The sequence below is a fragment of the Choloepus didactylus genome, chromosome 2, assembly GCF_015220235.1.
Source record: "Choloepus didactylus isolate mChoDid1 chromosome 2, mChoDid1.pri, whole genome shotgun sequence".
Classification (NCBI taxonomy): domain Eukaryota; kingdom Metazoa; phylum Chordata; class Mammalia; order Pilosa; family Megalonychidae; genus Choloepus; species Choloepus didactylus.
This window is the reverse complement of record NC_051308.1, coordinates 184,231,017-184,245,434: the sequence shown is the minus strand read 5'-3', so window position 1 is coordinate 184,245,434 and position 14,418 is coordinate 184,231,017. Positions and strand designations below refer to the sequence as shown.

At 37.5% G+C, this 14,418-nt stretch overlaps 1 protein-coding gene across 6 annotated transcripts in view; it reads left to right on the top strand.

Annotated features, from left to right (window-relative positions):
• The window catches only part of PATJ (PATJ crumbs cell polarity complex component), a 450,328-nt gene that overhangs the window by 78,670 nt on the left and 357,240 nt on the right, over nt 1-14,418 (top strand). For all 6 annotated transcript variants that reach the window (XM_037827057.1, XM_037827058.1, XM_037827056.1 and 3 more), the window contains 2 exons: nt 422-478; nt 10,797-10,931. In XM_037827057.1, coding sequence (XP_037682985.1) covers nt 422-478; nt 10,797-10,931 — 192 coding nt within the window. The remainder of the gene's footprint in view (nt 1-421; nt 479-10,796; nt 10,932-14,418) is intronic.

The following is a 14,418-nucleotide window of genomic DNA, read 5'->3' as shown; positions in this document are numbered from 1 at the left end:
TTAGTTGGATCATTGTTTAACTTATTCCCTCCCTCCAGATCCACCATATTTTGTTAGCAACTTACAGATGCAAATCATCAATAAAGAACTTTTGCTTTCAAGGAATAAACTTCTGTGGATGTCTACTATTAAAGCATTCAACAATAGTTTCAGGCCAGAATTAAAGACTTTTTAGATATTCCATGAGTCTCCCACCAGACACTAGGTCTTTTTGTTTGTATCCTTGCCAACTGTTTCTCCTGGGGAAGTGATTTTAGATTACTGTGGGAAGCCAGATGCTTTGCTTTTTCCAGAAAGAGACTAAAATGTAGGTCAAATGGAGTTATCAATATATATGTTTTACATATATTTTCAGAAAACTTAGTAAGAAATAAAGTTATGCTTTTACAAATATTAGATATCTTATTTTTTAAAAATTTAGGTTGCTACTTTGGACACAGAGATTGCAGATGATGCTGAGTTACAGAAGTATTCAAAGGTAAGCATTATTTAAAAAATTTTTACCAGTTTTTTGTTGTTTGAAGAACTTTCTCTAAATTCTTGTTGAAGAAATTTAATTACTGCTATGCCCTAATGTTTCTAGAATTTAGGCTTGGATGTTTTTTGGAAATGTGATGGGTTCCCACTTTTACGAGAGGCAGTGGTTCAGTATGCCTAGGAAGAACGTGGGATCCCACTGCTTTGTCCACCTTAGAGACAGTAGGCAGAGTAATGTTGTACAGAGTGTTAGCTTTTTAGATATTATAAAAAGTCCTTTAAAAACTGGTCCCTAAGTATCAAGATCATAAATAGAAACTAGAGTCCTTTGAATACAGATGTTCAAAGATAGAAGTGGTTTTTTTCCTATACAGTGGTTGTCCTTAACTTAAAAATTTTTGGTGAGTTTTATTTCTAATGGCAACTTGCCATAAGGTACTCTTTACAGTTTTTTCCCAACATTTTTTGTGTTCTCTCACTACAAATTTATTCTCCATTTCCTGTTCTGGAAAGGCCAGGGCAATTGAAACCTGGAGAAGTCTTCTAGGTGGCCAGTGGCTGGCTTTCTCAACAAATGATGAACAAAGACAGGTTTTCTCTCTGTAGTAGTTTCAAAAGGCATGCTATAATCCCCCGTGGAATGTAAGAGCAGAGCCCAGCTGACACTCCACTGAGATTTTTTGTGTCCTGTGAGGGTTTAATGAGAAATTACATATCTCTTTAGGTGGTTACATTTTCTTCTTTATTTGTGGTGAATATTTCTCTTCTGTACTTTTACACCATGTGTGCCATTATTTTATAGTTTTGAGTTTTCATGGCTGAAATATTGGAAAGTATTTCTTTCCTCTTAAGTTTCTCTGCATTTTGGGTTAACTTCTTTGCTGTGACTCTGTGGCCAACTGACCAAGCTTTGCTCAGGTGTGCAATATGAAAGCAACATGGCTTACCTTATAGTTAATTAAAAATAACTTACCAAGTCAACTTTATAACAGATTAATCGCTAATTACCAAATCCCATCTAAATATGTTCAGAGAGATTTACTTCAAGATGAGAGTAAGAAATATAAATACCTTGCCAAATTTCAGTTGTTACTAATTACTGTAGTATGGTTTGCTGATTGTGTGGAATATGGAGCCAAACTGCCTGAGTTCAGTTTCTGGCTTATTCACTTGCTAACTGTGAAATTGGGAAAATTATCTCACTTCTCTGTCTCACTTCTTCTGTACAAGGGGGAGAGTAATAAATTAGTGCCTATCTTGTGGGTTGTAAAGGAATTAAATATAATGTGCCTAGAATAGTTAACAGGCACACAGTAGGATATGGTTATTATTTTTATTATATTATCAGAAGTCCATGATGTCTTTTCTTAAAAGTCTTCTTTAATTTACTCTAAACTCTTAGAAATTGGGTATTTTCTATTTACAAGTCTTACTGTTTACTAAATTTTCTGGGTCTCATCTGCTGCTAAATCCCATCCATTGAGTCCTTAATTCTAATTATTATATTTTTCTATTCTAGAACTTCCATTGTTTCCTTTTTAGATTATAATTCTCTGGCGAAATTCTCATTTTTTTAAAGATTGTTAATTGCCATCTTGTTCTCTATTTCTTGAACATATTAATCATCGCATACAAGGATTTTAAACAACTAACTCCAACATCTGGACCAACATTAGCTGTTTCTATTGTCCTGTGTTTTCTCTTTTATTGGTTACTTGATTATGTCTTTTGGCATGCCTGGTAATTTGAGAATGCCCGACATTGTTTATCACAACCACGTAAGACTTCAGATGATGCTATCTCCCTCCAGTGAGGTTTCACCCTTTCTTCTAACAAGCTGATAGAACATGCATGTGTGGTGGTGGTGGTGGTGGTGAGGTGATTGTCTCAGAGATGAGGCAGAAGTGCAGTTCTGGTAAGCTTCAGTTTGTCTCTGGTTTACCTTTGCTCCTAAGACATAGTCTTCCAGGTATCCCTCCTAAGAGTCTGGGGTGTTTACCAATCCCCTCCCCCTGATGGAAGCTGAACTCTAGTCCTGGTCTCCTCAGTACTATAGGGCTGTGAAATCTTTGCTTTGCTTCCTGGAGGCTGCCCTGGAGGCACCTACCCCTGTATCAGGCTCACTTTAGTTGTCTGTCTTCCCAAGTTCAAAGCTGTAAGATTGTGCATCATCATATTTTATTATGAGTAAAAGAGAGCAAATGAAAAAGGATAATGACAACACCATGTACATTTTGAAGTCTGTGATTGTCTCTCTAGGCAGAAGATGTTTTCTTTTACCCTTACTCCCTAGTTCTTGCCACCAGTCTTTCTAACTTTATCCTCTTTCCTGATTAACCTCTCATAAATATATGTATTTGTACTCAGTAATTCTGATAAAATGGTGTGAAAAGGCTTTGAGTTGAATAGGCTTTCAGAGCCACCTCATAGAAACTCTCCAAACAGTTATTTGTTAGTTAATTTGTTCATTCATTCATTTGTTCAATCATCAAATATTTACTGAGTGTCTGCTCTGTACCAGGTAATCTACTGGCTGCTGGGGTTTCAGCAGTGAACAAAGCAGAAAAAATCCCTTTCCTATAAGACTTTTATTTCAGTTGAGTGAGACAGAAAATAGGTAGATTATATAGTATGTTAGAAGGTGATAAGTACTAGGGAGAACATTAAGGCAGAGAAGATGGTTAGGAAATACAGGGGAGGGGGAGGATTTATAATTTTAGGTAGATTGATCAGGGACGGTCTCATTAAGGCGGCAACAATTGAGGAAATACGTGAAGGAGGTGAACTAACCAGCCTACTTTTTCTTCAGCTTAATATAAACAGCAATACCTGTATTATAGGGAATTACATTTAAAATATTTACTATGGGCCTAAATTAATATAACTCAATGCCAAATATAAGAAATAGTGAATAATGATGGTTTTGTTTCCCAGTTTTATAACTCTGGTACCTTTAGGCCCTGACCTTTTAAAGGCTCCCTTTTTAAGTAAATTATTTTTAAAATCTTAATTATTTAATTGAAAGTTTGTTATGGCTTAAAGCTTATTTTTTTTTTATACTGGAAGAAGAAAAGTCACCCATAATGTACTGTTCTCTGTTTATGTTTGGTTACCTGCATGTATTTACATACTTGTAGTTGATATATCCATTCATTTGTTTTGTACTTGTGTGAGAGAGGAGTGTGCATTTTTTCCACATAATATTAATATTATCACACATTTTTGTATTTTCCTCCATTGATTCCTTTTCTTCTTCTTTTTTTTTCTTTTCACTTCATAGAACCTTCTGCATTTACTTATTTATTTTAAATTTTATTGTGGTAGTATATATACACATAAAATTTCCCATTTTAACCATTTTTGACTGTACAATTCAGTCAATGTGTATTAATTCACATGTTGTACTGCTTTTACCACCATATATTACCAACACTTTTCATCACCCCAAATAGAAATGCTGTGCCTATTAAGAACAGTACCCCATCTTTCTTTCTGCCCCCAGCCCCTGGTAACCTCTAATTTATTTTCTTTCTCTATGAATTTGCTGATCTTCGATATTTTGTATATCTCAAATATGTGTCCTTTTTGTGTTTGGCTTATTTGACTCACCATAATGTTTTCAGGGTTCATCCACATTGTAGCATGTATCAGAACTTCATTCCTTTTTATAACTGAATAATATTGCATTGTATGTATATACTACATTTTCTTTATAAATTTACTTTGAATTCTTAATATAAATACCTGAAGAGTATTCTTTAATTTTGATGAGCTATGGTTTTTAAACTCCCTTTATAATTGCAGGTTAGGTCTTTACCCAGGAGCCTCTCACTTCTCCTTACAATATGTGAAAGTGGACTTTAATTAACCAGTCAAAACCCATTTCACAGATTAGGATAGTAGTCTGGGCTGCATTGGTTGAAAGACTCACCCAAAATCACACAGGTAGATAGTAGCAGAGGCAGGCTGTGGCAGCATAGAGCTCCTTTGTCCATTCATGAAATATGTATTGAGCTCCTAAGGTATGTCAGATGCTGTGCTCCCATCTGTTGCAGGCAAACTGGATAAGGTCCTTGCCCTCATAGAGCTTAGATTCTGGGCTGGGGTAGGGCCATGATAATAGACAAGAAAAAATAAATTGATGGGATAGTTGTAAAGGGTATGAAGTGCTGCAAAGGAATAAACAGGATATTGAGAGTGTAACTGGGCATTGCCGCTTTAGAGAGGGAGTCAGGAAAAGCTCAGGCTTGAGGGATAAGGACATGGAGTGCTGGGGAACAGGTGAGTGTCAGGCACTATGGCCCTGTGCTGAGAAAGGGCTGGCTTGTAGGAGGAATGGAATGGAAGTTGCTTCAGAGTGTCTAGGTCAAACTGAATGAAGGGTAGAATGTTGTTAAATGAGGCTGATGAGGTAGACTGGGTGCTGCCTGGTTTTGAGATCCATGGTGATGTGCTTGGGCTTTATTCTCTATGCCGGGAGACACCGCTGGGTGGTTTTAAGTAGGACAGTGCCGTGATCTCAGTACAAAGCTATAGGTTTTTCCTTTGGTCCCATCAGCTTTCTGATTAGGAAAATCATCTTTCATGGCTATAGCTAGTGTCCCTAAGTGTCTAGCTGACTTTAGATGATTGCTCTTGTTTACCATTCCATAGCCACTGCTCTTGAAGGGATAATTCAAGAAGCATCTTTATATATTGTGTGGGCCAGTGTTAAGGATAAAGTTTTCTTTTGAGCTGGGTGAAAGCTATTTACAGTGGCTTGAGCATTAGCTGCATTGCTTAGCAAAGCTGTTAATCGTGACACAGGAAGTGGGAAAACTTGCACTTTAAGGATGGCTTTCTTGGCAAGTGTTTACTATTAAGGTAATCACAGCATGATGCAGCAGAAACATTAAGCTCATTCTGGCCACCTTTCTGCTGACATTAATTTTGATATGAAGTGAGCATCAGTAATATTTCTGGCATGGGAAACAAAATGCCAGGTCCTGTTCTCTAGTTTTGACAAGACAGGTTGACAGATGTCACTTTATTTCCCTCTTGAATTATATTTGGTGAGCTAGGGGACATTCAAATGTGTTTTTTTTTCCCTCCTCTGTAATGAGCAAATATAATTTTAAGGCATTAGGATGTAGTGGGTTTCTAGGAGTTGCAGTGAATTTTGCTTATTGATTCTTTGCTTTAAATACCTTTTTTTCCTTCATTTCTCACGATAACCCTATTGGTCAGCAGATTTTTCCCTCTTCCCGTTTTTTCCTTTTTTCTTTTTTTTTATTAGAGAAGTTGTAGATTTACAGAAAAATCATGCAGAAAGAGCAGACTTCCCATATATACCTCCTCGCCCCCTTCCCATTTTTAATATGTGGAAACTGGGAGTCAGGAAGGTAAAGTATCTTGCCCAAGATTCCATGTAGCTATTAAGTGGCAGAGTTGGGGAAGAAATCAAGAGCTGTCTCGCTTCTAAGCCTGTGCCATTCTTTTTTCTTTTTTTTTTTTTTATTTGTGTAAATAATATACAGACAAGGTATAAAATTCAAAAGATACAGAACTATTTACTGCAAAAAAGGTCTCATACTCCCATCTCCTGCGTTTTCCTAGAGGTGACTACTGTTACCAGTCTTAAACCAGTAATTTCATGCTTTGCTGTTCTCTTTTTCAGTGGAGAATATAAGACACAGAATCAAATAACTGTAATAACAGTGATTATCTACTAGAGGAGGTGACATATCAGAAACATCAGAGAATACATGTGCCTGATTTTATTCCTCTTCAGCAATATTTTGATTCTGTAGCTTTGGGGTGAGACCCTTAAAGGAAATTTTGACCCCCTCCTTGACCTACTCCATTGAGAATTCCTGTTCAGGATACTGCTAAAGTGCCTTGTTACGTGTTCAAGGAAGGAGATGTTACTTCCTCAGAACAGATGAAGGAGGCTTCCTGGGAACCTTTTTTGAACTACAGTCTGAAGGATGGGTTTGGAGAAATGAGAACAATGGATATTCTGGGTGGGGGACATACCATGAGCAAAGGCAGGGAGGATATCACGCATGCGAAGTGTTAGATCAGGTGTCAAAAACTGAAACATCACGTGAGCCAGGCAGGTTGTGTAAATGATATCTACAATGATAAATGACAACTGCCTCTTGACCTTGGTGTTAGGTAACTGGAGAGAACCTTCCATATCATACTGTACATTGGAGTACACATTACATAGTTTTTTGAACACTCAGAATTAAAATATTGGGTGAGGAATACGTATATAAATAAAGCTCTAATGTATTGATTGATTGTTTTCCATAACCTCTGAGTGAACAGACCTAACTTTGGAGGCTATTCTGCTTTGTTTCAGCATTAGTTCAAAAGTTGTGGCCTTCTTCTCTATTTATGATAAATTTAGTAACTCTTTCCCCTAGTCTTTAAACCTAAATGACTATTTAATGCCATCCCTGTGTGTGTCTGTCTGTGTGTGTTGTGTGTATGTGTCTGTGTGTGGGGGGGAGAGCACAAGAACCAGTCATGGGGTTCTTCCTGTTCTATTTTATTTTGAGTTCAACTCTTTTGGAAGCATCCTCTCCCCTTCTACTGATAAATTTTGGAGCATCCCTTTCCAGAAGTTTTTCTCCCCATGAAGCAACATCATTTGTATTCCACATGAGCATTTTGGTATCTTGTTTTAGGATTCTAAAAGGAGAGTTTTTAGGGAAATGAGTGGGTGAGGTTTGTTTCATGACAGGGCTCTCCACTCACAGGTTGAAGGCCTCTAGGTTTCTTGATCTCATTTGAGCGTCATCATTTTAGTACTGACAGTAAAGCACATAATGTTCACACTTTCCTTGGATACATTTCCTTGTATCCTTTACTTGCTGTATCAGGATCATGAAAATCCTGCTGCTCATTAACTTTGTCAATTTAAATAGGACCCCTCACAAAATGCATTGAATAAGCATCAAAAAGCATAGCATGCAATGTATTTGAAGGCATCAATCATCTGCCTGTTGCGCCCACTCCTGTCATTTTAGCACTTTCTGCTCTTTATCTAAGAACTCAGAATACCAAAGGGGTGAACAACTGAAAGAGACAGATGAAATGGTTGATTTGTTTAGTTGCTAAATGCAGCTGGAACAGGTAATTAAACAGTCTTGCTCCCGTGGAGAAGCCTGCAGCAATGTAACATCAAGTCCCTGAAACACAGCTGTACTCAGATTTAGATTCAGAACTAATATTAGGTAGGCCTGTTTTAGATTGACAGATTTCGTAAACATCATTTCTGGTTTATTTGTTCAGCATGATTGAAGATGAAGCATGTGTATTTTGTTCGCAGTTTAGGTTTCTAGGGAGCGTGCAGTGTTTACAGATAATCTGGGGGAAGAGACTAGAGAAGGGCAGAACCTGGAGGGCAAGGGATTCCACGGGTGAGCCTTCACTACTCCTCACTGCTCCAGCCTGTTCCTGACTGAACTGTCCCATTGACGTGGGAATGGGGTTCAGCCACGTGAATAGATCAGTGTTAGTAAGGAGAGTGCTGGGAGGGAGGATTGGAGCCAGTTCCTTCCTTTGCTGTCTTATCTTATATGGGATATATTATTTTTTCACAAGTAGCAAAGATCTCTCGTTCTGTGTTCAGCAATGTCTTTGTTTTAATTTTGGGCACTTATTTCTATGCAGAAATTGCCACCACCAATCTACTCAGTTGCTCAAACCTTTTTACTCACCTCGTCAATGGACTCTTTGTAGCACTGGCTCATTCTTGTCCTTCAAGCCTCAGCGTAAATGCCCCCTTTTCTGTGAAGTCTACTCTGACCAAGTTTCCCAAATGGCTCTTATGTCATAACCCTGATTAGTTCCTTCATAGCACTAATCACAACTAGTGATTATCTTATTTATTTGCTTGTTGTTTTTCACTTGTTCGTTGGTTAAGTATTTATTTACTTATTTGTTTACTTGTATCTGCTTGCTTTCTTGCTTGTTTATTCTGTCTTTCACACTAGTGTTAGTTCTGTATTTCCAGTGCTTAGCTCAATGACTTGTGTAGTTTATACTCTATAAATATATGCTGGATATCATGTCTAAACTAGATCATAGAGATAGTTTTAATAGTGTGCTAGTAAATGTCTAGCTCCCCAAACAAAACAAAACAAACTCAGTCCAGATGTATAGCATTTGCCGATATCTGTGGTGTAAGTACTCCCACCGTGGCAGATTTCAACCTACAGACATGACATCAACTGAACAGGGAGTTGGGAAACTAAGCACAGTAGCACTTCATGTTACATTGCGTAGGCTTCTCTGGATGAGCAAGACTGTTTAACTACCTTTCCTAACTGTATTTTGCAACCAGACAAATCAGTCATTTCATCTGTGTCTTTCAGTTGTCCATCTCTTTGGTGTTCTGTGTTCTTACACAGGGAGTATTTCCACTATTCAGATAAAACAGATAGAAATCACTTCTTGATCATAGTTATTACTAAAATATAGTGAAAATAATTAGGTAGTACTAGATTTTGAATATTAGTTACCTTTGTTTTAAATATTATTATTTAATTGTAACTTTATGTAACTTAATTTTTAATAATGGCCATATTACCAACTGGCATACAAAATGTCTGAAAATTGAACACTCTACTTTCGCAAACCAGTACAAACCAGCTCCCGCACACCAGTGGAGATGCTCTATGGATTGATCTACTGATAGCTCTCTGCCCTGTAGTGTTTGGCTCATATACAAAGGAAGGAAGACAGTTGGCAGAGATGGGTGGGAAAACTGTTACTATAGAAACATTTCAGTTGTGTTGTTTTTTTTTCACCTTAAATATACCACTAAAGAAATGACAGTCTTTTTCCATCTTGATCTATGTGAACTGGTACAATGACTAGATAAGAGGATGAGATGGTATCCATGAGAAATAAAGAAGCCACGAAGAGGAAACTGGAGTAGAAACAGTCCATCTTCCATTTAGAGTGCTAGAACATTTTATTGGCAGAGATGGTTTTAGATCTCAAGTGCTTGGTGGTCAACAGCACTTAGTTTTCAGAAAGTTAGCCCAGGGCTAGAAGTCCCTCATGCCTATTTTAAGTCACTGAGGTGTTAGCTGGACTGCTTGCCACTTCATGTTTGTCTGTGTGTCTGTAGTAGGATAGGAATGTGCTCCAGCTTGTGGAGCCCTGGGGACTTGAAGCAGATGACTGAGAGGAGACAACAAGCTCAAATATGAGGAACACAGAGAATGGGATGAAGGAGAAAGCTGCATTGTGGGTGCATTGCCACCCTGTGTAGTTTTCTCCTTATAAAGTATAGACAGAGGTGGACTTAAATTTTTTTTAATGTTTTTAGATAGACTATTATATAGAAAATATAAATCATAATTAATATCACTTAACATATTTGAGTTTATTTAGCTACAGTGAGAAATTATTAGCTCTGTCTTTGAAAGTCAGTGGAATGGAGTTTGGTGAATGCCTTTGACTTTTACAGCCAGCAGTATTAAAAGACTCATCTCTTTACTTTGACACCAGCTAGCATTTCTCAACCCTTGACTCATATCATAGCTCATGTGAACCCTTATAAGCCAACAGAATCAATCCTAGAATGGAATAAAGATTGCCTCCCTTATTACATAATCATTCCACCCCTTAAGTAGGAAATTGTTCTCAATGGCTGGATGGAAAGGGACATCTTAGGTGAGGTACTATTTTACATGGATTAAATAAATTAATATTCAATGAGCCCATGTTTAGTACTTAGTACTGTGCTGGGCCCTGATGTTATAGAGATAAGACACAGACTCTGTGTTCCAGCAGGAAGGTGGGGCAATCAAGAAAATAATACCATTAACCACAGTGTGCTGTGGGCTGCGATTGAGATGTACACAGGTTGCTCTTGGAGCCTAGACAGAGGTGCACTTAATTCAGGCATCAGGAAGGACTTCCTAGAAGTGACACTGATTTGGTATTGAAGAGTGAATGGAAGTTAATTAGATCCTAAAGGGGAGTTAGGATATTCTGGGGAATGAGAATCCTGCAGAAAAGTGAAGCATAAAATTTATTTTGGGAACTATAGGAAGTTTGGAGTGTCTGGAGAGAGGATCTTGTGTGTCTGGCTCTCCATCCCCAGGGAATCTGAAAGGAAAAGAAGATGGACAACAAAAAGACAAATGACCTCATAATTTTACTTGAGGCTAGTTTTCCCATTATCATCCTCTTTGGGGATTTTGGTGATCTGTGTCAAGAGATGGGCTTTCATGTCAAGATAATACTTGATGGATGGTTAACTGCCAGATGTGTCCTTGTCATATTTCATGTTATTGCTCTGTGTTCTGTCACAGCTGCTGCCTATTCATACTCTGAGGCTTGGAGTGGAAGTGGATTCCTTTGATGGGCACCATTATATCTCTTCAATTGTTCCAGGTGGTCCTGTTGCTACATTGAACCTCCTACAGCCAGAGGATGAGCTTCTTGAGGTAAAATTTATGAGAGAAGAAAGATGCCATTCAGGATAGGAATTTTGAAGTTCTAGAGAAATCTGTTCCCACCAAAAGTCCACAGAATCACAGTATCACCAATGCCAATGTAATGTGGGCTGCTTAGATTAAAAAATAACAACAGCTTATCTGATGATGATAGAGTAATCTTTCAGTTCCTTTTATCCATCTTTTGGGGTTCCTCAGATGTCCTTGCGAGTCCTTATTTAATTGATGGACAAAGAAAGAAGCCAATACCTTGTTTTAGGTTGATAGCATAATCATTATTTTTTTTAGCAAAATTATTTTTAAGGGTCTAATCACTGCCCTTCGTTTGGAACATGTATTCATATTTATTTGCAGGTTTTGTTCATTATTTTTAATAAGGATTAGAGTGGGATGACCTCAGATTTATCTATAGTTGACTGGTTTTCAAACTTTCTCCTTGGAACCAGCCTCCTTCCCCAACATGGCTACCTATAGAGGGCTTGCTTGAGCTCCCCAGCCTCTCTTCAACCAGAGCAGTTCTAGAGCACCACTGCCTTGACATGACTTGCTCAAGAGATTTTTTGTTAGATTAGAAGTTCTGTAGATAATACAATAAATAAACAAACAAAACAGCATTTGAAAACCCTAATTTTACAGATAAGAAAATAAGACACTGGCTTCCCCAACTTTATACCCTGAACTAGTGGTAGAATAATGACTTTATTTCTGGTTTTATAGTTTCCATTTCATTGTTTTTTCAAATGTATCCACAAGCTCCTAAGACCCTAAAAGAAATGTGGGAAATGATCAAATTTAGAGAAGGCTGCATAGAAAAGGGTTCTTCCAAGAGTTAAGATCCACAAGAAGCCCCAGGTTGGATTTAATAGAATCAACCTAGTAGCCTTAGGATTATAGAGATTTCTTCCTAAAAATTATATTTGCTCAAAGTGAAATGGCAAGGATAGCAAGTAGGTTCATGTTGGGTGCAATTATAGTTTATTAGTAGTGGCTAGCCACCAAGTGAAGTATGTTGAGAAGAATTCTGGATTGAATTTCAAGCTCAGAAGGAAGAAATCATGTGACTAAGATCAAATTCTGTCATAAGCATGGGAGGGCAGAGTGTTGGAGTCCTGTTTTAAGATATAGAAAGTTGCTTATTTTTAGAGGTGTTCAAAGGAATGGTATTGGGGTGGCACTTGGAGATTAATACCCTAGATTTTATTGATGACCTGTATTTTCTTTTTGATGCTGAGGTCATGCCTTTTTCTTCTGATTGGCAGAGTTTTGTGGGTATCATACGTGAAAACCTGTAGATTGGAGACAATTGCTATAATATGTAGTTATTAGGTATAGAGAAATGAGATGTATTAGGGAGATATGTAGGTATCAGTGAAGAAAAGATTAGTTCACTTTTAATTAACTACTACTATGTGGTAGATGCTAAAGAAATGTTGGCTGGATCTGAGTAGAGCAAGTGTAGGTTATCCACTGAGTCCTCCATGTGTTAGCCAAGATTAGAATCTCATGGACCTACCACCTTATAATATAATGTGGTATAGTAAGGGAGCATGAAATTTTCTTTTTCTTTTTTTTTTTTTTTGAATTCTCAAGTATAGATTTCTGGTGAAAGAACTGAGTATAGGGAAAGAAGCATGGGTTTGAAAGTCAGAAGAGCTACTTTCGGTTCTGTGTTTGCCACAGGTTAGTCGTGTGTTCTTTAGTATATCACTTAACTGTATTGATAATCAGTTTCTTCATCAGTATATGCCTACCTTACTAGGTTTTGTGGAATATCATCCACATAAACTATGTCTTATCTTACTCTAAGGTGTTGGTGATACAATCACTGTGAAAAAGGCATAACAATATGGGACAGTATGAGGATTGAATAAGGTAATGTAGTGGGACAGTGTTTGTACACTATTATAACTCTGGAAGTGGGTGTATGTGTGTGTTTTCTAATAACAAAGTCTGAATAATTGAGGCTTAGTAGCACTTATGAGGGTCTCATGTTGTAGGGCCTAGAGAAATACTGAGAATTTGAAAATAAAAATTGCTTTCTTTGAGTAACTAAATACAGAAATAAAAATATTTGGCTAAAGTTAGCCAAATATACTCCTGCACTTAAAGTGTATGTGTGTGTGTGTGTGTTTAATGTACTCCTTGGAGCTTAAAACCAGAAACACAAATATGCTTTAGGGGTGAAATACTGTGCCAAGTCTCAGCCCAGAACAGCTATTTACAGCTGCCATAAATCCCCTTAGGTAGGAGTTGGTAATGGGAAATGTGACCAATCTCTTTAGATATAGAGAATAGTGAGGAGGACTACCAGGCACTGCTATAATTGGAGACAATTCAAATGAATAAATAATGAGCTAAATAAATATTTAAATGTACTCCGTGATAAAAACCCTGAAAAGTGATTTTCCAAGTTGTTGAAATAATGTGAAACACAAACTAATACTTGCATATGGGTAGAATTCCTGCTTTGATTGGCTCTACTTGCTTTGTTTTTGGGTAGGTTATTAGCCATTCGGTTTATTTTAGAACTTTGTGTGCTTTTGGCATCAGTTGGCCCTGTAGGCATGGCGTGACCAGTGATGGGTACCTCTTCACCTCTCCTTGTATGAATATTGATTTGCAGTTCTTCCTTGGAAAACCTGCTGCTGAACTTGGTGTCCCCTGGACCTTTTTTGTCAGTCATCAAGCCCTGAGAGATGATACTTAACTTTTCCACTAGGACTAGATCCCTAAAGATATGTGGGTCTCTTTAGCATGTGTGATTTCTTTGTAAATAATTAAGAACAGGGAGATTATGTCTAGCCGGATGGCTAAGTGCTTGGTATGTTGGATGCCTCAGGTGGTTCCTAGGACTGACTCGAGGCTCAGCCTTCCGCAGATGGGACACTTGCAACAACCCACTGTCCTATTTCCTGGTGCAATGACAGATTCTGTGGAGAGGTTATTCCCAGTATAGTTTGTCAGCCCTGCCAGTTATCCAGATATTAGCACTAGTGCCTGTCTGAAATTAACACCAGATTGGAAATATTTTTAAAAATAATAATGCCTATAAATCCTCCCAGGTAGGCAGGGGTTTTTAGGAGTGAAAAGAGTATTTGTTACCTGGACTGTGTTCATGCTCAGCTTTCTGGTGAACTCTCTGAACTGGAATCATAGGTATAAAAAATTATAATAGACTTATCTTTCTAGATCATCTTTGGTGAAAAATATGTATAATCTAGGTCATGTTTTTGTTGATGGGGTTGATTATTTATAGGGAATAGTTGGTTATCTTTTTTTTTTTTAATATATGGGGACACTTCCATAAAACAATTTGAAAAGAACACACTTTCTGCATTAGATGTTGTATCAACAGAGCATATAAAAATGTACCTGTTGCAGTTTTGTGTTTTTCTATAAAAGTGATTTTTCTGTTAGTAAGAGCATATGGGATGTAGAAGCAAACTATAAACTGATGCTAAATTTTGACAGCTGAGAA